Source organism: Ascidiella aspersa, chromosome 3, assembly GCF_963924565.1.
Source record: "Ascidiella aspersa chromosome 3, kaAscAspe10.2, whole genome shotgun sequence".
Lineage (NCBI taxonomy): Eukaryota > Metazoa > Chordata > Ascidiacea > Phlebobranchia > Ascidiidae > Ascidiella > Ascidiella aspersa.
In genome coordinates this window covers 25389101-25415284 of record NC_139449.1, presented here as the reverse complement: position 1 = coordinate 25415284, position 26184 = coordinate 25389101, and the positions used below count along the sequence as shown (strand labels likewise).

Below are 26184 nucleotides of genomic sequence, written 5' to 3'. Positions count from 1 at the left end.
AGAAACAAATGCTGGTTTATCTTCTATCCGAATATTTTTATCAAACTATTCAATAGTTGTTAAAATAATCTCTGTGCTTATTTATTGTAAAACATGTGTGGAATAGGATTCGGTCAGAAGGGAAAAGAACAAAACAATATAAGCAAAACCAATGTAAATATTTTAATTTAAGGAATTTGCAGGGAACTGTACATTCTAAAAAAACAACAGTCAACTTTCAGTAGCCTATGGTTGTTAACTGAAGTGCCGCATTAAAAGAAGAAACATTAATTCATTGCTGAATAGTGGTATTATATTTAGTTATAAGACAAATGCTAAATTTAACAATGAGCTAATTTTAATTATTTGACGCATTTATTTAACTAACACAACCTTTGTTCTTAACAGTTGTTTGCGGTTATGATCAATTTCTGTAAACCTGCGTTATCTCAATAATGCGGGAGACGCTAATGACTCAACAGTTCAGGCTTTGTCTGGTTGGTTGCTCGTATTTTAGGCAGAAACGTAACGTCTGGGTCAGGCGCGTTTTTACAAATCCCTTACTGATCACCGAGGCCCAGAAATTATTGCGTTTAGTTTTAATAACTGCTGCCGTTAAGTTGGACACCGAGTACGATGCAAATGTGAAACTACCCCTGCTGCTGTAAATAGCGAAAAATATGAAAATATACAGACCTTAAATTTGGTTAAAGGCCTATATTGCGTATAGGGATCACTCGTGTAGAGACTCATGACCGTTGCTGGATTTTCAGGCAAATGGAACTATTTTCCTTAAGTTTTTATCCAAGGCCTTGAATATAATAAACGGTCTTATTTCCTAGAAAATTTAGTTTAGCCTGCTTTCGTTCGTTGTGTCGTTGTATACATGTGTAATGTTAGCGAGATACCTCGATGCCACCATTACATCACGGCTCACTCAACAACTCTAGTCGTTTAAAGTGCAGCAAAATACACAAATTTCTGTATTTAAAACAAAGTGCACCAAAATACAAAAAAATTCTATGATTTAAAACAACGCCCACCAAAGGCTAAAGATTTAATTGCTTCTCTGTACAGCGGTTAATACAATCGTCTTTTGTTTCGAACAAGCCGTCCGCTAGCTCAAGACGGATTTGCTTTTCGCACGCCTTGACGTTTCGAAAATTACGGCTGCTCTCAAACTAGTGCCCGGATTTTTGTCTCGCAGAAGACAAACGATCAACTTGGCGCGCGGCAATAACACTTCGGGATGGCGGACAGCTCGCAGCAAGCGAAACGTCGTGGTGGGTCTCCATCTTGACTGGATTTTAGCGCGAGCAACGGTCGGCTTCAATTTTCGTGTATAGGACTTGATACGCAACAGATACAAGCGCAACTTGCAAACGGCAAGGCTTACGAGTAGCAGCTAAGTCGACACATATATGAAGAGATTACCAACGCTATACATTACAACATGGACAACACGTGCCTAAACTGAACGCACTTTCACAGTTTTTCCATAACATTGAATTCCCGATTAAGTGTTAGAACGTTGTTACTAAACAAAATTTTTAGGAGAAATGGCTTTTTTAAACTACATAAAACGCAATAAACATGCTGTGGCTTTCAATTTGTTTTCAACAAAAATGTAGTAAGTTAGTTAGACACCAAGCACAATTACACTGCTTGCTAAAAATAAAGTATGGATACCATACACTCGGGGATTCGTAGAATCTGTATCAAGCACGTCACAGTCGAAATATAGCCCTTTTTAAAAAAATACAAACTGCCCCCCACCGAAATTCAAGCCCTAATCTAATAAACATGATAATGAATAGGCGCAGAAACACTGAATAAGATAAAGGAGCATTAGGTATACATTCCCAAAACCGCACCACGAGACGTCGGCACAAATAATATAGTCGTCACCAACCGAGAACAAAACTTGCCTCCGGGCTGCAACTTCATCAGATAAAGTTTGTCAAACATTTTTACACCGCATAGTCACTGGATTTCTTAGGAGATTTAAGGGAGGTTTTACGGGTAATCTTAGTTGTTTTGTTGTTCGGCGAATGGACGATATAGCGAAGTTTCGTGGACTTAGTTGTGTAGTCTGCGGTGCATTTTAAACAGTAAGTGACCAACTGCCTAAATCCGATAAGATGAAAGAATTGTGTTACTCTTTGTTGACCTGCTTCTTTTTAACAAGAAAAGTATGCATCGCCAGATAATGTGCATACACCAAGCAAACATGAGATAGTTGTGGCAATTTAATGTCTTAAAATGCGTCATGGGTATAATCCATCAGTGTTGGGAGTGCCCTTGGCAGTTGGCACACGCACCTCGCTTTTCAGACAAAGAACCGTTGTCGGAGCTGGCTTAAAAGCAAAATGCGCAAGACCATTCTACGTTTTTGCCTCCTGGCGATAGGTTTTGCTATTATATTAATGTCATACGCTTTTAGAAACGCGTTTTGACATATTAGTAAATATTCACAACTCTCGTATATCATATCTGGATTGTGTACCGAGGTTACTTCTCCATGCTGTGCTCGATAGCTTATTTTTTGGTAGGTTAGACTGACCCCAAACGAACTCTTTTTCTCGATGCATTATTTATTCAAATTGATTCAGTGTTAACAAGCCGGATGGAAAAGCGAGCATTTGGCATCGAAATTAATTTTTTATTGTTTTATATTTTTTTTGTTGGTATTTCTTTTAATGTACCTTTGGTTAGTTTTGTATAACGTTAGGGATTTCCCGTTCTTTAGAAATATGGAGATTTGTATAAAAAATGTACTTATTGTAGCAAACGGAAGCCCCAAAACATATAACTTTAGTTAAATGATTGGTTAATTTAACGATTAGGACCAAATTGCAGAAATGTTTTCTTTTTCTTTTTTTATTTAGTTTTTTTTGGTATAAGTTATTTACAGCTAGATTTGCCTAAATTACTAAGTCGACTTGGGTGGTCGAATGGAATGAGGTTACGATTTATCACAGTGGTGGTTCTGATAAGCGCAAATCCCGTGTTCAACCAACAAATGGCAGGTGGCCGAGCAAGGCGGAAACGCACTGCTTATTGCCAGTGTGGTCCAGTGTCAGTCCTTACTGCTATCTACCAACCTTCAACATAGCAGTTAGATTTGGTAGAGGTCAATTTGCCACCAAAAACAAAAAAATGTGTCTTAGGTTAGTCAGACGGAGTCAGGTTAAGATAGATAGATAACTTTATTACCACTGAAAATCTTTGCTTTTATGCAACGAGTTTTATCGATACTACCTCATTAGGCTATGATCTGCTGGTCAATTTCCAATACAGCGTAATTAACCTCAGCCAGGATTAGGACAATTGAATTTTTCTCGCATTGATGATTTTGTACCGCTGTACGTTGTTAAACTGATGTATTGTTGTCTGACAGCCACAAGCTATACCGCTACTCTGCACGAGCAAAATTTGGGGCGTGATGAGAAAAGATAAAAGTTAAAGCGCCGTGACTTGTCTGATGACTGTGTTGAGCGTTTATACAACGACCGTTTCTTAGCGGTTGCACTAAATAGAGGCCCCATTGTACGACGCTGTATGCTGGCCACTTTTATCAGATTACGTCGGGTGGCTTTCTCCTTGCAACAACTCTAACTTGTCGACATCATCTATGCGTGTACGGGAAACGCGATACTAAAAGTGAGGCGAAATTATTCTCTTTTAGCCCTTCCCAATGCTGACTGCGTAAAACCAGATTTTGTGTGTGAGATTGTGAAAAAAGCTTTTATTGTTCAACTTAGCACTACATGAAAATCCTATATGTTAACGAGTTTTGAACAGTAACAAGTCGTGTAGATAGCAAAAGTCTTATTAAACCTTAGCAGACATGGTCGTGGCTCAATTTTGTGGCGTTAGGGATTGTGGTTATTTTCTACTACAAATAGTAAATTGCAGGAAACCAACCAATAGCAAATTGTTAAGAAAATATAGTATTTTGATTTGACCTGTAAGAAAAAACATTTTTTTTATAAAATGTAGTCTTGTGATTTGGAGACCAGCGAGCAAAAATTAAAACTTGTGTCATTTAATTTCTTCTAGTTATGGCCCGAGTAAATTGCTTTGCATTACAAAGAGTTTTGAGTTACAATAACTTTGTATTCTTGGTTGAAGTCTTTTGTTATCACGTCAGACTCGGTGGACACCAGACAACGAAACCAACGTCTTTCAAGTGCAAATACCTAAGCGTGCCATCTCGCTCACTCAGTTCAATTGTACATTTGGCTGCAGTTCACGAGAAAAAGAAGGCAGTCGAGAACCGCATATCCCCGTTTAAAAGGCCAGGCTCGTGTTGCTTTCGTTGTCACTGTTCAGAGAACAAGATGAGAAACTAATACGCATTTGAGCAAAGACCGCTTTATCAGCTACCCGATGTCTGTTTGCTTTAGTAAGCCTGTAAAGCGTGAGCCGCTGAAGAAAGAGAGAGAGTATAACGACCGAATTAGCTCTGTGTGGGGATGCGATGCCTTAACGTCGATAAAATACCTGCCATAACATGTAGGCAGCGAACCATAAACGGCCGCTCGACAGCCTACTTCAGTTTACGGAAGATCCTGTTGGTAGGAAGTTGCAGCATAATAATGGAGTACAGAATTTTGAGTGTCTATGCTTTGTGGAACGACACACGGCCCTTCAGTGTGTTTCTTTTTTCGTCGTGATTTGTTGCCAATAGCATAGGTAGTTCAGCCAAATCCAACACAGCTGTGTCGCCCCTAAAGGAAGTAGCACAAAAGTAACCTCGGCCGAAATGAATTTGCTTGGGACTCGAATCGTCAAGTGCCAGTATTTAATAAAGTACAAGAAGAGTTTAAGGTTGTTTTAAATAAGGGCACGACTCTACGTGTCATGAAAGTGACAAAATGTCTCTTTAACAAAATAAATTAGATTATATGATTCTGAAATATTTATTATTGTGCTGTATATTTTAGACAAGTTTTATATTTAAAGCACACCAAAGTAATTATTCAAGATGATTGTTTTATGCTGTCGTGAACCGTATTTGGCTTTCTAGTTTTTTTGTAGGACCCATAAACTTTCTAAAGGAAGTTTGACAACTTGATTTATGCAAATGCGTTGATTTCGCGCATATGTTCTCCTGTTATCACACCATAACATAACACCGATAAAATAACGGTTAAAATTACAAATCTGTAGGGTAAATGGCCTCAATTACTGTTTCCAAATTCATTTTGGTAATTTATTTTGTATCTAGCAAAGTTCGAATTTTTAGTATGTGTTTAATGTGTCACGCTTCCTTAATAAATTAAAGAATCAACTAAATTAACGTTTCGCTAAACACTTAGGCGCAATCTAATTCAATGTGTTAAGACTCGAAAGCAGTTGCACATTTGCGCACGTTCGACCGAAAACGAAAGGTTTATTAAGGTAATACGTTTTATGACGTCGTATTATAAAAGGTTACTACTTTTTTTATGAAAAAAGAGGTATGCACTCACACGAATTGAATCTTGGATCTGTTTATGTCCTTTGATAATGCCCACCTGATGAAATAACGTACACATCGTGCTGAGTATAGTTCTAACCTTTTTTTTGTTATTTCTTCAGCGTGATTTTTAAGCATTAGGTTTTCGAGATTATTGAGAGATCTGTAAGATGCGTACCAATATCCTGTGCGTGTTTGTAATGCTGTGCCTTGCAAAGATATACGCCGCCCGTATTCCCGACGGAGTCGAGGGTCTCTCCGTTGAGATGGACGTTGAGGACACTTTGGAAGAATGGCCGCCAGTGGGTGGCGACGACCCTCACCAAAAAGGTCCACATTCAAAACGACGTCATCACCACAAACGTCATCGCGACTCGAAAGAGCACAACAACGGGACGTTCACTTTTCCCCGCGCTGAAGTGAAGGCGAAAACTAATTACGGTAAGTCGGCTGATTTTGGTGACCACGGCCAGACACAATAGAACCTTCTGTGCTTCCCCGAGACACTCCGTCACATTTAACTGATCTCTTGAAACATATGCGTTGAGTTAAGGCATGTATTAACGGAGCCCAAATCGAACTACGGAAATGCGCTTCAGATTGAAGACGCCTTGCCCCTCCTGTTTGCGTGTGAGGAATTTTAATCGCAGCTGGGCCCCTGCCTCATTCGTTCTGAATGAATTCTAGCGGTATAGTCTCAAGGAGAATCCTTGTGATGCGAAACAGGTGGGCCTCTCTTCAATTTGACCCAAATCTCCCCTAAGCCTCTGTCGCGATAGGAATCGCTGACACGGTTAGCTACTTTGAAAAGGTGCTTACCTGCATATAACACATGACGACATGTAGTACACTTATGTGGAAGAAAGAGGCTTTTAACTATAGCCGGGCGTGATATCGAGCCCAGGTTTATAATATACTGACCACGAGAATACCCAGGGCTATATTATACTGACCACGAACGGAAATGCGATCTCGAGAAAATCCGTCGATAAAGCCGGGCCACGTCGGTGTTTATCCGAACTAAAAGCTATCCGATGAATATAATCGCGCATTCGCATTACACGTAAACGATAAAGTTAGGTCGAGCCTATATCCGTTACAGAGTGACTCTAAACACGTTAAATTTCTAAGGCCATTTTCTCCACACACCTTTTATCGTGGATCATGTTGGTTTTGTCTGTTGAATGATAAACAATTGTGAATCACTCCATTGCCGAGACGTTTAACCCACCAGACAGGTGACGTAACGGTTGAGGCCAAAAATCTATGACTTCCATCCAAGGTTACGATCTACCTTTGGTCACCCATAGAAGATTTTCTAGGTGTAGGAAACTTGTAAATATACCCTAAAGCCTAAATGTTTTTTATTACCAAATCTTGTAAAACGGCTAAAACGACGACTTTAAGGTCTGCTTATGCAACGAAATGCTTATACCAAAGTTCTGTTTTTAGAGAAATAATCAAGCCTCTAGTTTGGTGGTGTTTGTCGACCGTTAAAACACGAAAGCAGTGTGTCTGAGAAGGTAAAACCCATTTATTTAAATGGGTTCGTAAAGTCCTATTTAGGTACCGAGCCGCAGTAGAATTGTTTCATAAAATATACTAGAAAAATATACTACATCAAGGTGTTAGTTTTAGTTTTACTGTGAATAGAATTTTTTCATAATTTTGTGTTTGGTTTGTGTACATCTGTTATACTCAGTATTTCTATACTGTCACGTATAAAAATTTCAAATAGCGTTTCAATGTAAATAAAAACGAAATGAAGAAGCCCTCTTCGCGTTTCGTGCAACCTAATGCATTGTGCCGTGGCCATAATCGCAAACTAATCGCAATGTCAAGCCCTTTTGCCGTCACGCTCGCTCCAGAGGGTTGTTTGTATTGGTTCAGGTTGCACGTTCTCTATCATCGTATACGTGCATCGAACTCTTGCTTATGTTTACGGGACAAGGCTAAGACAAAGCCCTCCGACGTGCCCCATAGCGGACTTTGAACGTGTATCCAGTACTTAGATATTTCACCTTTTGGCAAATTGAGGGTGTTCGTTTTGCGTCCGTGTGATAAATGCAAGGTCATGTTACATGGTTAAGTTAATGAGCAGTCAGTCTATCCAGTAAGGTAACAGTACCGAAGTATTCCAATCTTTGCACAACTGTTCAGTTGCTGCTGAACGACATGCCACTCACTCATTTAATTGTATAAATCATTTAATAAGTACTTCTTGTCAAAGTTTACCTGCATATTATGCAGGGTTGAGATTTTGCACTCACTTTGAGTTCTGATAGACAGCTTCTCGCCCGACTGGCGAGTGCGCTTAAAGTAACGTTAGTTGTCGTTTTCAGACATACACTTAAGGTCCTAATTTAATCGTCTGTTACAAATTATGTTTAGCTTTAACGCTGAAGGCTAACTATTTCGTTTAATGGCTCACGGTACAATTTTACGCTAATACAACAAGAGAATCTTAACCAATTGCCAATTGACCAAACGCTCCACAATTCCTGCGCATTCAATATTTCTATGAACAATCGAAACGGGCTCGTGGAGTACCTGATTTGTGTAATAAAATTTTCTCAATGAGATTTTGCGCTATAGAAATGACATAACAAAAGCTCACTTAACAAAAGTGATTTTGTAAAGAATGATTAAATTGGATAAAAAAACTACCCGAAACATACCAAGATCGCACTTTTCGTCGATATGGATAACTCAGTGTTGGCAAGATTGCTCTCTTTAACTGGCCGTTTTTGTATCCCGTTTCATTTTAAATTAAAGTATATTTTATGGTTTCCTGCTTGCAGTTATATGGGACAATTCTTGTTTCCTCGGAGCAAATTTGCTAACCACTCATGAAGAACGATTTCAAAGTCGCCCTTTTAGAGTAGGCTATTCATGGTAGAGCTTTATGACACAAACAGTCACAGAATAAAAAATGTATATCAGGTCCAGGTCGTTTGTTAATTACTATAAATCTATGGGTCGGTTTCAAGGATTGAACAATGGTTGAAATTGTCGTTAATTTAGTCAACTTGTTCACTTGTGGGATTTTTAATAAAACGTTTATTAGTGTCCAGCACATCCATCCATACGGGTAAATAAACACACTGATGTGCCCTTGAGAACAGTGCATACGTCCTGAGATAGTAAGGCAGGTTAAATTTATTGAAAAACAGTTAGGACAGAAATTAGCAGGCGTCGTGCTAGCAAATTTAGCGGGTTTTATTCGTCCGGTAAAATTTCAATTCAACGCCAACACGAATGTGTTAAACTTTTTTAAAGATAGAAAGAAACGGTTTAAGGTAGAAAAAACAGTTAAGAAAATATATAGGCGGAAACCGACAATTTAATTTTTTTAGCAACGCCTCTACTCGGTTTCTCGTTAACCTTGAACGAAAAACGCGCCTGGCTTGCACATTTGTCAAGGTGGGCTGCCACTCTATCGGCGTCGGCGGTCGCCCTAGGTACACACGGCAGCCAGCCGCGCTCTACTCGTAAAACTATATCAGCGCGCCATTCCAATGTTTGCCAACGGGATCCCGCTATGACGCAGTCGCCGCACGGTTTCTTTTTGCGTGTCAGCCCCGCCGCGTGTATTTGCCGTCGCTCGGCCGCATGCGAATCGGTTATGGTTACTGTTCAACGGACGATTTTCATTTCACCCAATATACTGAAATTGAAATAACATTTGCGTATTTGAAAAATTATTCCTGAGGAGAACGCGTTTCCTTTTGTGTACCTTCAGCAGATTTTCCAATGGGCCATGTAAAGACCCAAATACAATGTTTTGTTTATCTAATATGTCACTACGAAGGCCCAACAAGCACAACAAAGTTTAAAACAGTAACAGAAATTTAAAAGTCATTTACTGCTACCTGTGAAGATTTATATGTGTTTGTACTTGAAGCGCAAAAACTGTAATGTCTTTTGAATCACTGAGCAGATAACGTGTCAGATTTTATCACACTTCTGAAAGCGCCTGCATGAATCCTAGGTTTTTGAAAACACCTTGCCGGCTTGCATGTCATTTTGCATGCCTCGCTTTATCGCCCCTTTGATTTCGTGCAGTATTTGCACCTTGAAAAGGGACTCGGCTGCTTTTCAAAGCGCCCTTGTAAGCCGACCATATGATCCGCCCACAAGCAAACACCCTTGAGCTCGCCACCGACACTTGCTGCTTTCTGTCCAGCAACTGAGCGGTTTGTCTGCGGCGGCGCCCAATCAATCACATCGGCCCCTTCCGACCCCTAAGCCCCGGTAACGCGACACGTTAATGACCCAGGTTTGTTTTTTGCTTGCAGACGAGCTGTGCCGACAGGGCAGAATCGAGGACTCGAACCCTGTAACGTGGCACAACGACGAATGCCACAATTGCCAGTGCGTCGGCGGCGCTGTCTCATGCAAGCGTCAAGTCTGCCCAGACCTGCCCTGCGCCAGTCCGGTCAAGGTTCAGAACGAGTGCTGTCCAATGTGTCCAGGTGGGTGTAGTTTTATCTTAACTTCTCGGTGGCTAGCGCCGCGGTGTATGCCCGGACTGTTGTTAAAAAAGCTATGTGATAGGATTGAAGTGGTACGAAATCTTGGCAGGTCCATTGTGCGTCGGGTAAGTATACACAAAGCAAAGTAAGAAAATACTTTGTTTTATCTGGCTTTTTCACTGTTTTTCAACCTACTTGAATTGGTTGGGTCGCCAACTTAATGCAATTGTTCGCATGGTTCGATTAATTACTGTTGGTTCTGAGCAAGATTTTTGCAAACTGTGACAAAATTACGAAAGTTATACGTATACATGACTTATTAATTAAATTTAAATGTAATATTGCTATTGTAATATATTTTTTGGTTCACTTTATGCTTACAAAAAGGCCAGTAAAGAAAATTGGGCTGCCAAAGCCTCGCTTTTGTACCATTTGGGTGGCCAATAAAAAAAATTGAGAAAATTTATCATTCCTCTTTAACTGCTATATAGGCCTTGTAATAACATAAAAAGTAGAAAACCCGGTCCGTTTCATGACTTTAGGAAACTGTTTGCCTTTTAAAGTTTTATGGAGTTTTGTCTAACCAGTTGTTAACCGACATCAAAGTCAAGTTATCCAGTTATCGAGCATCTAATCGGCGCGTCAAGTATATGTCCTACTTGTCCCAGTAATATATCGAGATAAAGAAGGCGATATGCCAGGGTCGTCGAACCTAGATTCGGGAGAGCCAGATCTAAGGGTCTTCAAATTCCCTTTTTCACAGAGCACATCTGCCAATCGCGCGACGGTCGTTGGTTTTCGAACGGTGCGAGGTGGCACCTGGACGACTGCACCTTTTGCGAGTGCAGCAAAGGCCAGGTCCTGTGCTCGGTAGAGGACTGCGAGTGGAAGGAGTGCAAGAACGCAGTGAAAGGTAAGTCGCTCCTATACCCGCTGAAAGTAGAAAACAGCAAAAGTGTTTACACAATCGCTATTTATTCGCCTCTAATCCAACCAACAATATCCGAAAACAGATTATCGTCGGTCTAGCTCCCCAGGCCTGACACACAAAATATGCGAGAAGCGTCAGTCGATATGCCAATGACGTTGGTGTGACGTCACTCAAGCTAAAAACTTTAATTTATGAGACTTTGTTAAGCTCCTAAGTTAAACAAAATATCGTTAATTATTTTGCCATACATTTCTCAGGCTTATAGCTTTGTGTTGGAAACCGTTTGGTGTGATGAGCAATTTACCCGACTGCTTCACCGACGTCACAAAGATCGATTATCTTAGTCATAAACGCCCCATTTCGTCATTTTTGACGTTTGTTTGTCCACCGTTCCGTCACAAAGCGCCCAAATGTGGTCAAATATCTGTCGAGGGTTCGTAAAAGGAGTTTAAGGCGGAGGAAGATAGACTCGGTCTCAGGTCGAAAATTCAATCGATTAGTTGCGTTTTTGTCCTTTGTGGCGTTTTATTTGAATAGGGGGATCGCCGTAGGCTTTGGACGTGTTTCTCGTCACGTAATAAAGTGCGCGATCAGCGCAAACATCTTGCGTCTGTCCACCAACAACAAATCAAATCTGTTGAAAAGAGAATGTCACTTAATGAAGGGGATAAACTATATGTCGCCCGGACAACGGCCTCCTTTATAGTTAATTGTATATGCTGTGAATAAACATTGCTATCCAAGTAGAAACATTATTTAATTGCGTATTACTTAATCCCTACAAAAAATAACGCACAACGAACTACATATCAAAAATAATGTTTTGCCTTTATTTTTCCCTCGTTTTTTTTAATATTCCCCAACGCAAAGTCGTTTTCCAAATATAGTCCCAGCACACCAGGCTTTTTTAATTTGAAACGCATTATTCGCCACACCTACATCCGCAACGCGCTGGCTGACCTAAAGTGGAATCTGTTTGTTGCAACAGCAAACGCTAAATCACTCGCCGTCTTTTTCTCCCGACTTGTCGTCGCCTCCGGGTATGGGGAAGTCACCATTTTAAAGCCTTATTCGACGCGCAAGTAACTACAAGCAACTTATTATTTTATAAGACGCCAGCCAACACACAACCGATAATGTTACAACGCGCGTGTCCAAATTGTTTCGGTATTTAAAAAGTGAACCTTTTTAAATCCGATTAATTATTTCTTTGTGAAATCAAACGTATTTCAAACTGTTTGACACCTTACTTTACATTTAAACACGCATGGTTTTGAGAGGTGAACATTCAAACGGTTATATTTCACACTGGTAATATATGAGACAACCAAACGGCAGTATTCTGGCACAGTAGGCCTCTTAAACAACTCAAAGCTTCGGATTTTTTGAGATTAGGCCTTGCTGTTCAGTCGAGGGAAAATTTGAGGCCGACAGTGGCGCCGATGAGGCATAGACGTCATAATCCATAAAGGGTTGAGCTAAATTATCCTCACGCGTGGTCTTGGTTTCCGCTGTTTAATTGCCGGTGTTCCACTCTTGGACTGTTATTTTGTGGTTTGTAGGAAGGAAAACTCTTGAGTCTGGGTTGATTTAGGCCTAGTTTTTCTAAATTGCCTTGTTTACATTGCGGCCTGTTCGGTTGTACTTTTAAATAAGCTGCGGTTTTATAAACTTTAGTGATGATAAGAAGAAGCGAAGTCGTATAACAAAAATCAGTTTAGGCCTTAGGGCAAGGTTCTGAGTGTCAGTGCGACTATTAAACAGTAAATTCCCCCAAAATGATTTATTTTAAAGTTATTAATGTTTTGGCCTGCTAATAATATATAATGCTTAAATACGATTGGGCCACTGTGTTAATTTGGGATGCATGGAAAAACTCCGACAATAACAACCTGTCCGATTATCGGTGAGCCGCCATCTTTAAAAAATCAGCCAACCAATTCGTAGGGGCTAGGCTCTGATCTTACGGTGCCTGTTAAAATTCCTTGTCGCCAAATGTGCACACATACCCGACGGTTAACGACGACCAATTTCACACCGATATGGTTATTTGCATGATCAATTGCTTTTCTCATGTTATGAGCTTCTGCAGATTGTATCTGGCAAGGCATTCACATTCTGCGGATGTAGATATTGGGGTATACTTTCTATAGGTGACAATTTACTTCCAAATGTATACCGAGGTAACTATAAAGTGAAGCGCTTCTTGAACATGTATTTATTGTAAAGTCACGAAACCTTTTAACAAACTTGTATAATACAAGAAATCACTTTAATCTGAAAAACAATTAGACTTTTGCGCTGCGAATATGAAAAATATATTTACAAACGTTTTGCTGGCCTAAACAAACCCAATTATGAATAAATAAAAGTTTTAGCTATCTAATCGCATTGTATCAAGTAGAACATATGAAAAGTATTGCCTTGTCGTTGTCTATGTTTTGTAACTGACTGACCAAATTGAACCGTCTGTCTGTCACCACCGCGCAATTTCGCGTTACCATTCTATCAACATATAGTCGTATTTTAACCATAACTTTGTTATGTTATTTCGCAGTGCCTGGGCATTGTTGCCCGATCTGTCCCGACTCGTCCTGCCACGAAGCAAACGGATTAAATCACACTTCGGATTCGGTTTGGAAGAAAGGTAAATGGCAACTCAAAACTAAAATTGATTGCCAATTTTTGTATTGCAGGCTATACTTTTAAAGTGATATGAAACCTGTTTTTCATTCTGAATTGCATGTTTCAGTGTAAATTAATATTAGAATTGAAAACTGCTATTTGTGCTTGATTTAGTTAAAATATTTTATCCAACTTAATCTTCTTTGTTGCATACTTTTGGCTGAGAATGTTTTGGTTATTTGTCTATAGGCGAGTGCACCCACTGTTACTGTGCTGGAGGTAAAGGTATCTGTGCTGAGGAAAAGTGCCCCTACATCAATTGTTCCAATGCTTTTCATGGGTCAGAAGGAGACTGCTGTCAAACTTGCCCAGGTAAGTTCGTCTAGCGTTTTAGCGCAGTAAGGAAAACGACCAGTCGTTCATACTGACCCTTATGCCCGTTGTGTCTCTAACAATGAAGTAAGTCGTTGTGTTATCCGTGTAGGCATTATTTATGTTTATGGTATGGCATTGCGGACCAAGCTGAATCAATCATAAACATTGGTAATGCAAGCCACGTTATGCTTTTGTGCCTGACGAATAACAGATGATGCCGGCCCAAAGCAACGCCCTGAGGGCTAAGGCTTCCGGGTGGTCCAAAAACAATATTAACCGCCGACAATTACAAGATATAACTGTCAGATTTTTTTTTTAATTTGAAAAAGGACATTACTGAAAAACTATGAGATATAATCTGTCTACTACTCTGATTTGTTGTACCTTTAACCACAAAATTTAGGAATTCCTTTCACCACAAATTTAAGCGTAGTTCAATTTAAACAGAAACAATAGAAAATAAAAGATTTCGCAAGAAAAAGTTTCTTATTTCTCCCACACTTCTAAACAAATACAAAGCAGAGTTTCGAACCCTTTTAGCAAAACAAACTGACCTTTTTGCCCGACAGATGCGGTCGAATGCGTAGTAACACCGTGGGGCTCTTGGTCGGAATGTCCAATTCAGGAGTGCGGAGGTGGTATGAGGAGGCGTCTAAGAAGCGTGGTGATTCCTCCGCGTAACGGCGGAACCTTTTGTCCTCACATGAGCGAGGCGCAGCAATGTCCCATTTTGGACTGCGACAGTACGTGCGGCGTAAATCATTTAAATGTGCAAAATTTAAAAAATGCATTTACGTGCTTATATCTAAAACCAAGGCTCCAGCCGGCAATTTTTGATTTGTTTAATAATAAATTAATTTATACTCAGTTATATATATTCAAGTGCGCTCAAACAACGATAGTTTAATTTTAACAAGCAGCGAAAATGAAAAACCTTTGTTGTGTTGACCATACCAACACTTACGCTAGTAACCTTGCTTGTATTAAACGATTAAACTAAGTTACTAAAATCATATGTTTTATCTTATCTTAAAACTTGGACATACATCATCGCTGCAATTATTATCATCAAAAACTTAAAGTTGCCTATCCATCGAATTTCCATATTCTTTGTCAAAAAATATTAATAAAAACTATAGTCAAGAAACTTAATTGTAGTGTATATCTTAGTGATTTTTCGTTCTGTTTTTAGATATTCCTGTTTGTCCTGTGACCGAATGGGGTCGGTGGAGCCACTGCACCGCGACCTGCGGTAACGGCCGAAAAATTCGACACCGTTCCAAGGCCAACTTGACACTCGACGACATGACGTCACTAATCGATTGTTTCGACACCCATTTTCAAGAAAGCATGAGGTGCTATGTTGGAACGTGCAACATCTCGCCAAGAAGTTTCCTTGCAGGTAAACTGAGTTTGGTGGTATGGGATTCTCAGTGTTTTGAACCACCCCTTTGCAATGCATCCGTCCCATATGTACGGAAACCCCGGAAAAGTATTCAGCGCAAACTGAATGCTATTGAATACACACATAACTTTTTTGTTTTAATCATCCTTTTAACCACCTGATGTCTCGGCTGGCGTTATTTCACAGCCAATTGAATCTAAGGTGTGTTTTTGAAATACACCCGCATACATCCTGTGAAAATTGATTTACAAAGTTAGAAACCTTGCTCATAACAGAAGGTATTTGTAGAAAGATGTTCATTTTTTATGGTAAAACAGTAGAAAGGCAGTACGTAGGCCTTATGTAATTCGTGTGACAACAGTAGAACGGCAGTACGCCGTACGTAAATCGTGTGATAACAAGCAGCGTTATGTATCGAATGGAAACAGTCCATCTACGTCTACGACATAAGTGGGCTATTTGTCTAGCTTCGCATCGGCACAAGTGGTGAATATAAAGTGACAAAGTAGGCCTTTAACCTGTGACCGATATCGCTTTGTAATCCTTCGAGTGCTTTATGTTCGCTCCCAGGAAAGGACAATAGCTTCTCTGTGATGCCTGCAACAACAAACCGCGACATATTTTTGGTCTTGTTGGCATTTCGTTACAAGCGTCCAACATTGCTCTGTACACAGAGCACAGTTTATGTGCTGTGCAAGATTTCAACCTAAGTTGACCTTCAACTTGTTCTCATATAAGACTTTAATCGACCTAAACGATAACATCGTGACGTCTTTTCTATCATTTGCCGAGCTTGCAGTCTACTAATATCGGTGCCGTTAGAATCAAACTTGACTGTCGGGTATAAATCTAAATGCCAGTGCAAAGCAATAAATATATTTGTCACGCTTACACGTTTCGTCTTTTAGATTACAAAGAACCAAACATGGACCACTGCGAGGAATATACCTGGTCGGAGTGGAGCAGTTGTTCGAAGGCGTGTGGACCCGGGGTAAAACATCGCCAGCAAATCTTCAACACTTCGAACCACCCGCCTCACAGCGTGCCCTGTCATCACTTGCAGGAGGTGAAACCTTGTCGCGGGCATCAATGCAACGGTAAGCGCCTAAACTGACTCTAATATGTCAGACTTTATTTAGTGCCTATACAGCTAAACCAATCTACCTTGTTGCCAGCTACCTTGTTGCCAGGTTGAACTGCATAGTTTATTTTAAAAATCTCCCAAAACTTAGATAAAATGTAGCAAACGCCGTTTAAATGTTTCGGATAAACGTTTGTAAGTTTCGTTAAAATTGCGGTTAGAAACGTAAGCAGGCAACGTTTTTGAGCCACCGTGCTAGTAATTGAACGCTTCATCTTTGAGCATGCAAAATTTTAATTTTCTATAATTGTGTTTTACCTATGTTAACGTGTTTGATTCTGATCATATTGATGTTGATTATTTGATTTCTAATCATATTGATTGATTGAACTGAGATAAGTGAAATTTTATTCAAGATAAATAAACACAAACATTTCTAGATTTTGGGAACCCTTGAAAAAACATTTCGTCGAAAACATGTTAACGTTCTCCGACAACTTTTGCCTTAAAATTTTTAGAAAACTAGGCGCCAAAAAGTATTTTGTTTTCCATAATGGGCTAGCCAGCAAATTGTTTTGTAGTGACTGTGCTATATTTTCATCTTCTTACCAGCTTTCTTTTACATGACGCATTCGAACAACCGCTTGGGCGAATTCTATCTTAAAATAGCGTTGCGAACGTGTATGTTGGGTGTTTTCACTCCGACCCATTGTTGTTCGTTTTGCGCGTTCTTCCAGATTACAAATCTGCGTAATTTGTTGGGTAAATAAAACGCACCAAGAGAAATGGTCTAATAAATACACGCAAAACAACGGCTCCGGCTAGTGTCGTAATAACGCCGTGACGTATTCTGCGGTATTGAAATAATTATCTATTTTTTTTAATTGAATTAAAAGCCAAACACTGCTTATTAACGTTTTTTAATTTCTAAATTATTGCAAAGATTTATGAGAAACGCCAACTGGCTCAACAAAAACAACAAAAATATTTTCGGCTAAAACTGCTTCCTGAATTCTCGTACCTTTGTTTTTTAAAGTTAAATCGCACTAATTAGCAGTCCACAGGGATTAAAATTAAATAAAGTTTAAACATATTTTAAAATTATAATGTTAGTGAATCGGCAATCCGTTAACGCAATTTATTAACTTTTGGTGATTTAAGGATATTGACAGAACACTAACTAATACTATACAAAAGAAGTTTAAACTCGGTTTAAAAAAATTTAAAACAAACCTGCCTTTTCGCAAATTTTGTCATAAATCATTGTAATACACTACGGTTCAGGCAAAACAATACGAGTATAGGTGGCATAATTATAAATATGATCGAACGTTTTTTACGGGTTTCATAAAGTCGAAACAGACCGGGTGTGACCAATCCACATCCGCTATGAGCTAAACCTCACTTTTCCGCTGTCAGGTTACCATTTTGTAATTTCCACGCCTCTTTGAACCTGAACAGGCCCTTGGCGATTTGTGCCTCCGATAAGCCCCCAACGTAAACGTCTAAAATAGACCTATACATCATGCCACCCTTCAAGTGCGACATTTGGGGTACAGACGAAAAGAAATCAAAGTTACACAAACATAATGGCCGCTTTTGTCGTTGAGATGATTTTTAAGAAATATAAGTCTGCTTATACTAAGCGGAAATTGTTGTCACGCTGTAAGTCACCTGTTGCTAAAACGGTTTTGACCGGAGGTGTTGGCACTAAGGCGAAAAGCAACCAAAGATAATTTCCAAACCCCGTCCCGCTGTGTTCTGTTTGGGGTATTGTGCAGGGAGCCTTTCTCGTTGATGTCTAGGCGCTGTGATGTTGGTTGAGCGTGAAGAGGTTAACTCCTTGCGTTTTGTCGAAATCCGCTTTTTTTGAATTACTATCTTAACATAAAATTCTCCCCAACATTTTCTAACGCGCAGATCCAAACAAAACCACAAAGGTTGTAAAAAAGATCCAAAACAACTTTATTCAACAAGAGCAAAATACTAATAGTTACGCATATATCGTCGTCAGTTGTAGTAACTCTTAGTAACTTCAACTTTCTAACGCGCACGTTTAATATGCACTTTAGGTTGCAAAGTGACGCCATGGAGCCCGTGGACCCCTTGTTCGGCCACGTGCGGAAAGGGGGCGGCAAAGAGCAAACACAGGTCTATCATACGTCACCCGGCAGCCGGTTTTAGTTGTCCCAACCTTATTAAGACGAGACCGTGCAAACTAAAACCTTGTACAACTACAACTTCTCCTCCACCGCCAGGTAAGAACAACCGATACGTAAAATGTTTTGTGTACTAACTAGTTTGCAAGGTTTTTGTGTTTTTTGGTGCTGTTTAAGTGTGTTAAATTGCTGTGTCATAAATATAGACATAAAACCGGCTAGTGGTAACGGCTCTTGTCTGATAGAAAAGCGGTATTAGTGCTTATGAGATTTGTCATTTTATTAGGTTTGTCAATAAAGCATTTGTTCTCAAACTGAGATCTGCAAATAATGATTCAAGGGGGCGCAACAAATTTTAAATTAACTTCTAGTAAATTGTACTAACAGAAGCACATCATTCTCATCGAGTTAGATAACATAAATAAACCTTTGACAGTTACAGTGAATAATTTGTTTAAATGTGAAAGTTAGACAAATTAATTTTATTGCACCTTGATTTATTTAATTATTATCTTTGTTTGAAATATTAACTGGGTCCTACATTATTTTACGTTATTTCAAATTTTTAAGTATAAGGTTGACCGTAAATTTTTATGAGAATCTCTGCTGTAAAATGATATAACTCTTTTGCCTTAATAAAAAAAATGTGTCGAGCGTCCACAACTATTTATGCCTTTTTGGCCCATATAAATTCGCCTAGTGTGGCACACTATATAGTAAATCAGGGGAAGCCTTTTTAAAGTTACAAATGGTAGAAAAAAGAAAAAAAATTACACCTTTTCACCCAGCAACTGACGAGTGTACGTCGGACGACGGCAAGACGCACTACGCTGAGAACGAGACCTGGAAGCCAGACACCTGTACGAACTGCCAGTGCAGAAACTCGCGGAAAGTGTGTGAAAAGGAGGACTGCCTCACGGATTTTAAATGCGACGATTACGTCACAGTACCAGGCTTCTGCTGTCCTCTGTGCAATAACATCTTCGACGCCTGGCAAGAAGCGGACGGGCAGAATGCGGGTGCACCTTGAAGATGTGGATTTTAGACAACGTTGTTGCTTCGCTCTCCCGATCGGACTCGCCTATGCATTTTCGAAACGCGAAGACTTTCCTCTGCAGTTGCTAGAATGGGTAACATCGAAAACGTATGGAGTGTTGCGCAAATCGTTTTCCTCTTATTGTACTTCTTAGCGCCACCCTTTGTACAGTAAGTGTTTCTTTAAGCCTGGAACAAAGGTATTATATTTCCAGGGAAAATTGTTGACATCTATAGAGACTTTCAAGGGATGGCGCTTATTGAGGCTTTACTTTTTAAGTCAAACAGTTTTTGACTCATATAATTTGATATTTATTTCAACTTTTGCTTTAACGGAATAAAGGGTATTCATACAGGTAAATCGACGATTGACACAAGGTGCTCTCAAATGTTCATATCATCGTTGTTGTTTTTATCACGCTTCGTTTAAGTTGTGCTGCGTTTTGAAGCCTCGGAGCTGGAACTCCCCCGGCTGAACTTAATCGTTTAACATTTGACGCGTGCGTGCGCGGCTGTGTGCGCTTATTTATTAAAATGACTAACTGTAAATACTGGCAAAGTTGCGTTCAGAAGCTTAGACTGCTTTGTGTCTATTCAGAAGCTTGTTTTAAACTGTTCTCTTATCGTTCCAATGTTGCCGCGCCGTTTCGGACCATTATATGTTCCTCTAATTCTATGTTTGATGTTTTTTGCGTTATGTGTCTTGTGCACCAGTTGTGCTTGTACTTTTGCAAAGATATTTATTTAGTATTTACACGCAAAAAAATAAATTACGCTTTAACAAAGACTGCAATCGGGCTTAAACAGGATGTATTGTATAGCCATGTGGCAAACCCGCGAATTACGAGCCGCATGTAGCCTTTGTGATATTTATTTCTGTCCATGTAAAGTGTGGGTCTTTGCGCTACGTGAAACCAAGTTGGAACTGTGTACCTTGGTGACAAGTTGACCGCACCGCTGCTGTAAGCCTTCCACATTGCGTTACTGCATTTCGCTACAACGAGTCTGAGGCCATAGTTTTATGCTGTACTGACATCAAGTGGTGTAGGTAAGATAAAAGTTTATTATAGCTATTAAGGCGATTATGTTTTGATCAAAATACTAAAAACTTCGACCTAACAATACTTTTCGGACAAAAGTTTGGCAATACATTGATTTAAAAAATGCATTGTTGTTTATTATAGGCCTACCATATGTCCACTTTTAGGACGATTTGTCCTCTTTTCTCAAGAAAAGTGAATCGTCCTCAGAGGACGCTCAAAAATTACCAAATATCCTTGTAGAAATCAAGCTTTGCAATACTCAGCACTTCTTTCTAGGCTAGAAGCGAATTGTATTCTTTGCGTGAGAGGCGCGCACTACCACGCCTAATTAAGTGAGTGTGCTTATGCGATGCGTCGCGCCATTATGCGCGCGCAAAAACGAAAAATGGAGCAATTAGCGAAAGGCAAATAACTAACAAACTCCCCCCAAAAATAGGGTACGATAAGTAACATATTTTTTATACAAAAACAAAGTTTTGCCGTTCGCGGCTATTGTAATGTTCGTTGCTACGGATGTAGCGTGATGGAGGCTTGCTACTCAGGAGTACCATGGATGGACGTCAGGAATGATGGATGTACATCGGATCATCGTCACTGGTCATCGTCTGTGGCTGCTGGTAGGGTGGCGCAAAGTGTTGCGATTGGCCGCGTCAACGTTCCTCAAGATGGGTCACCCAGCGCCTCCAAAATGCATCAGCGGCGTATTGTATAAGTCGGTAGGGGTGTCGGGTGTATCAGTCGCTTGCATCTGTGACCAGTGGCGGAAGGCCGTTAATCTTCAACAAGTGATTTGAAGTAAGAGATAGGTCCTCTCCGGCTTCCAAAGGAACGTCAATGGGCAGGACAACGTCTTCCACTTATATAAACAGTGTGTGCACTCCGCAAGCAGAATGTTGCACAGCTTGGAGAATATCGGGCGCCAAAAACATGGACAGTCATGCGATGTGGGCAGGGCGTTTTGGACATGGAACCGCAGAGAGTCACGGTCTCGAGGCGTGACAAAGACTTTCATTAGCTTCCGTGGATTTATAAATGGACGGTGCGGTAAACACCAATTGCGATTCTTCGTATTAATTCGATCAGCGGTACTTAATTCTTCTGCATAAACTTTATCGTTCGCGTAGCCTTTCGTCGTTTGAAAAGTGTTTCTTCAAACTTGTCAAACGTCGACGTGCCATCTGTAAACAGTCAGAGAGGATTGCAGAGTCGTTCTTCCTTGGAAGAGGAAGCTAAAAGTGAACGTTTATAAGTTCCACCACTCTAGACATCATGTTGTAAGCTACAACGTCTTCTCTGGAATGCTGCAAACCGAATTCCGCCGCTTCCTTGTGGTTGCTTATCCAGCGCAAGAGAAAATCCATGTTCATTACGTCAGTTTCGTGCGGCGAGGGAATAACTTTGCCCTTGTCAATGACAAGAGCGCTTGCGAGTTCTAACAGGAAGTTAGCGCCAGCCTCGGTTGATGGACCTGCAAGTGAAGGCCCCTTTAAAAACCAGCCAAATGGCGTCTTGGTGGCGTCTCGAAGATGACGAGGGATTGGTGCAAAACGACTCTCCAGGCATCGATGAGCAAGAGCGTTGTCGTTGCCGATCAGTAGCATTACTGACCCGCCAGTAATGCATGGCAAATTAACACCGCGGAGGTATTCATGCCGATCCAATTCGTATTGAGGTGGGGCAACAGTTGGCTTTGCGGGAAGTTGGTCAATGAGCAACCTTTCAGGTAAGAAGATCTCCCCACAGCCTTCCAAGGGGCGTATTGATAGCGATATTGACGCTGTATTGACTTCCCGCTTTTCGGAACCCAACGTGCTTAAGTGGATGCTTGTTGACCTTTCAGTAGAAGTAGCGTTCAGTAAGCTGGCCAACTTTCGTTCGCAAAACGTCGTGTTAGAACCGGAATCCAACAGCACATAGGTTTGGACCTCTTTGTCTTTAGGTCGAACGCATACTGGAACCATGTCTAGATATGCAGGCAGCAGTTGCCTCTTGGTTTTCATATCCTTCGATGCAGAGCTTTGACGAGCTTCGGTCGTATTATTGACGGTACTCTTTTCGGTCGGAGATGGTCTTTCGACGAAATTCTTCGCAGTCCTCCAGGCGATGGGATTTTTCGCAAAGCGGACATTGTGGAACAGCCTCGTTCTCAGTAGAAGTTGGTGCGACGACGGCGGTGTAAGATGTAGCAAACTGTCTCTTACGACTTGAAGCTAGCAGCTTTGTTGCTAGGAGGGGCGACATCTTTGTGTTGATCCAACAAATAGACTCTTGGAGGTTAACAAATTCGGAAAAGTCTGAAAATGCTGCAACTCGACAGGTTGTATTTTGTAGAGAAACGGTCACCCATCGCTCCTGCAATTTAGTTGCGCCAACAGAATCGACTGTAGAGGCGCCGCGTATTTGCTCAAGGGCTGCGCAGCAGTTGGTTAGAACGACGGCAAATTCCTAAAGACCTTCGGCGTCGTTAGCAGATAGCTTGGGTTGTTCGTTGACTTTCGCAGCAACGAGCTACTATGTGTGGCTGCCGTAGCGGTTGTACAAATCTTGTAGAGTACTTTCAAACCCATCTTTCGGATTCCGATTGTTCATAGTCGTAATTGCAACGGAAGCGGAAAGAGTTGAACGGGGAACATTGGCAAGACTCGCCGGACCGCTCCATCTGGAAGTAGAAGAAGAAATGTGCGGAAACTCGATTCCGGGAAGAAGCGGAGTTAGTGAACCCGAAAAGTTGCGTTGCGAGAGGCCTCTTCGGCGAGTTGAACCGCAGTTTGACGCAGTTTCTTCCTTTCTTGATATTAAAGGATGAATCGGATTTATTGCGTTCGAATAGTCGCACTGAGAGAGCCCTCTTCGACGGCTAGAGCCGCAGTTACATTCCTCCTTGTCGCAGGCAGCTTCCAGCTCCGATAGCTCGTGTCGATGACGAGTCTCGCGTAAACTTTCTTGAAACTCAAGCTCCAGTGCCTTCGCCTCTTCTACCTGACGTTGAGCCTCTTTATTTGCCTCTTCTGTCCGTCGTTGACGTTGTCGCTCGGCGACTTGCTTTTGCGATGCGAGACGCTCCTCTTCGTGTATTCTAGTAAGGTGTGCGATTTCCAACCTTTTTCGGCTCTCACGCTGTCGAGTCCTGCTCTGCCTCGAGGAAGCTACAGTCGTAATGGGCCTGCAGAAGAACTTCTCACGCGATCGAGCCACTCTTGAACGTGCCTTTGGAATTCAGTGTAGCCAATAATACACTGTGCCTTTGTAGAGCTGGATCCTGGCACGACTTAGTTGTCGAGGATAATGCCACATAGAGACGTAAGATGAAGGTATTGGGCGTTGACATCCGGTAACAACGAGATGACTGCAGGGCGGCCTTCGGCTTGCGTCATCTCACTTTCGACGTCTAGGTACAATCGGTTTAGCACTTGCCATGCGACAATAATGGGATCCATGGTGTATGCGCAATGAGCTGTAGTTCAGGCAACAATAGAGAACAAAGCAATATGACGTATCAAAGAAACAAAGCCTCGGCTCAAAGCTCAAAGGGTAAAACAGAGTGCAACAAAAATCTTTCTTCTGCAGGAAATTAAGCAGAGCCCTGTAGGCACGATGCGTTGTGCTTCAGTACAACGGAAACAAAGAGCGTAAGGGGCACAACATGCTGAACTTGAGCGTGTCGAAAGCACTTAGGCTGCACTGTGGTGCGACGGGAGTCGCAGGCACTGCTTGCCGAGCGACGTTAATTCGTATGCTGCACGGGACAACCTCACCAGCTGTAAGACGGGATACTTTGAAAACTTTTGTAGAAATCAAGCTTTGCAATACTCAGCACTTCTTTCTATTATTGCTTGCCTCTACAAGGGCAATAGCGAACGTACAATTTTCGCACGGTACAAAGCAAAACAGTAGAGAAATCGGTGCAGGTTTTCTGTAAGGCGAAAAAGAAATATTTAGCGCACAATACTTTATATATAAACAAAAAGGTTGCGAAAAAATAAAACACACCAAAGTTTGATGTCTGGCGTGTATTCTATAGTGTCTTCAGTAAGGATGCTGGTGATGACTGCACCATGCACCGCAAAACAAAAGCTTTATATAGGAACTAAAGTGGCCCCAAAGGCTAGAAGCGAATTGCATTCTTTGCGTGAGTGGCGCGCACTACCACGCCTAATTAAGTGAGTGTGCTTATGCGATGCGTCGCGCCATTATGCGCGCGCAAAAACGAAAAATGGAGCAAATAGCGAAAGGCAAAAAACTAACAGTCCTATTTTTTTCGCATTTCGAGTTGGTTGATTATATGTCAACAATACTTTTAGGCGAGACGTTGTATTTATTTCCAAAAAAATACTGTAGCCATGAAACATGCTAATTGCTGGTTTAAAAAAGGTTTTCCAACAAATTGCCCTACCAGCCCTACATTCTTGATTGTAATTGCAAACATTGCGCCAGAAAAATTGCAACCGAACTTCACATGTAAAAAGGCTCATTAATAAAGCAAACATTTGTGATCATTCACTTTAAAACGTTGGATTTTAAATCAGGGAGTCGAAGCGGAACCGAACCGGAACTTTATAAACCGGTTTTGGGTCAATTTTGTCCGAACCGTAACTCAACCTGAACCGGGTTTTGTAAGATTTTAAGTAGCCGAACCGGAACTGAACCGAATAATTTAAAAGAACCTGAACCTTAACCGAACCCGAACCTGTAAATAAAAGCGGTTAGCTCTGGCATGACGTCACAACTTCTATTTTACAGAGTCAAGTTACGCCATATTCGAAATTTTATGACAAAAATATGAATATTGAATGAAAAAATCGTTCATTTTTTATTTTTTAGATATTTCAATAATGAGTAGCTGTTTTTTTAATACGTTACGTAACTTAGATTACATGACTTACAATTCAAAGATTATTTTCTACATTTATCGACCCACATTTTGAGATTTAACGCAAACTATATTGTATCTGAACCGGAAATTTATGAACCGGTTTTGAAATAACGATGGTAAAACCGGAGCTGAACCGGAACTTTTAAATTACTCCGAACCGAAACCGGAACTGAACCGTATTCCAAAAAAATCCTTGAACCCGAACCGAACCTGAACCGGAAAAGTCAAACGGTTCGACTCCCTGTTTTAAATCGTCACTTTCACTTACAACTTTCTTCGTAGCCGCCAACAGCAAAACCATCGCGCTCGCAACAAATAAATTAATATTTTGCGCTCGATCGCCAACGCTAGCAACACCAAATTTCCTATCGAAAATTAATCCGAGAATCCAAAAACAACCAAACATCCCGAAAATCAGCATAAAATATCATTAAACTCGTAACAATTCTACTTTCGTTTTACTTGTCGGCAAAAGATGTCCTCTTTTTGGGTGCTGAAAATATGGCAGCTCCAGCTAGTTTATTCCCACTTATGTCTAGGCGTTGTCCAGGGACGGATCCTGGAAACCCCATGCCCCCAAACAGTATTATTTGCCTATTTTAACTACCTTATAGCATAAACAGAGTAGAAAAAAACACGGAGAATATTTTGAAAATTGAAATGGGCTCGTTTTAAATCACTACCGAAAACAGACACGGCGTTTTAGGATAAAATTTTCCACGCTTGATCGAAATTATGG

The 26184-nt window shown here is 40.7% G+C and overlaps 1 protein-coding gene across 1 annotated transcript; it reads left to right on the top strand.

The window, feature by feature from the left end:
- The first annotated feature begins 4711 nt into the window (after positions 1–4711).
- On the top strand, positions 4712–20554 carry LOC146161113 (kielin/chordin-like protein). Its single transcript, XM_083385423.1, has 10 exons — positions 4712–5884; positions 9742–9918; positions 10682–10831; positions 13407–13496; positions 13724–13846; positions 14419–14592; positions 15042–15251; positions 16163–16351; positions 18408–18593; positions 19283–20554. The coding sequence occupies exons 1-10, from the start codon at positions 5614–5616 to the stop codon at positions 19522–19524; spliced, it is 1812 nt and encodes a 603-aa protein (XP_083241549.1). The 5' UTR covers positions 4712–5613; the 3' UTR covers positions 19525–20554.
- The last annotated feature ends 5630 nt before the right edge of the window (positions 20555–26184 follow it).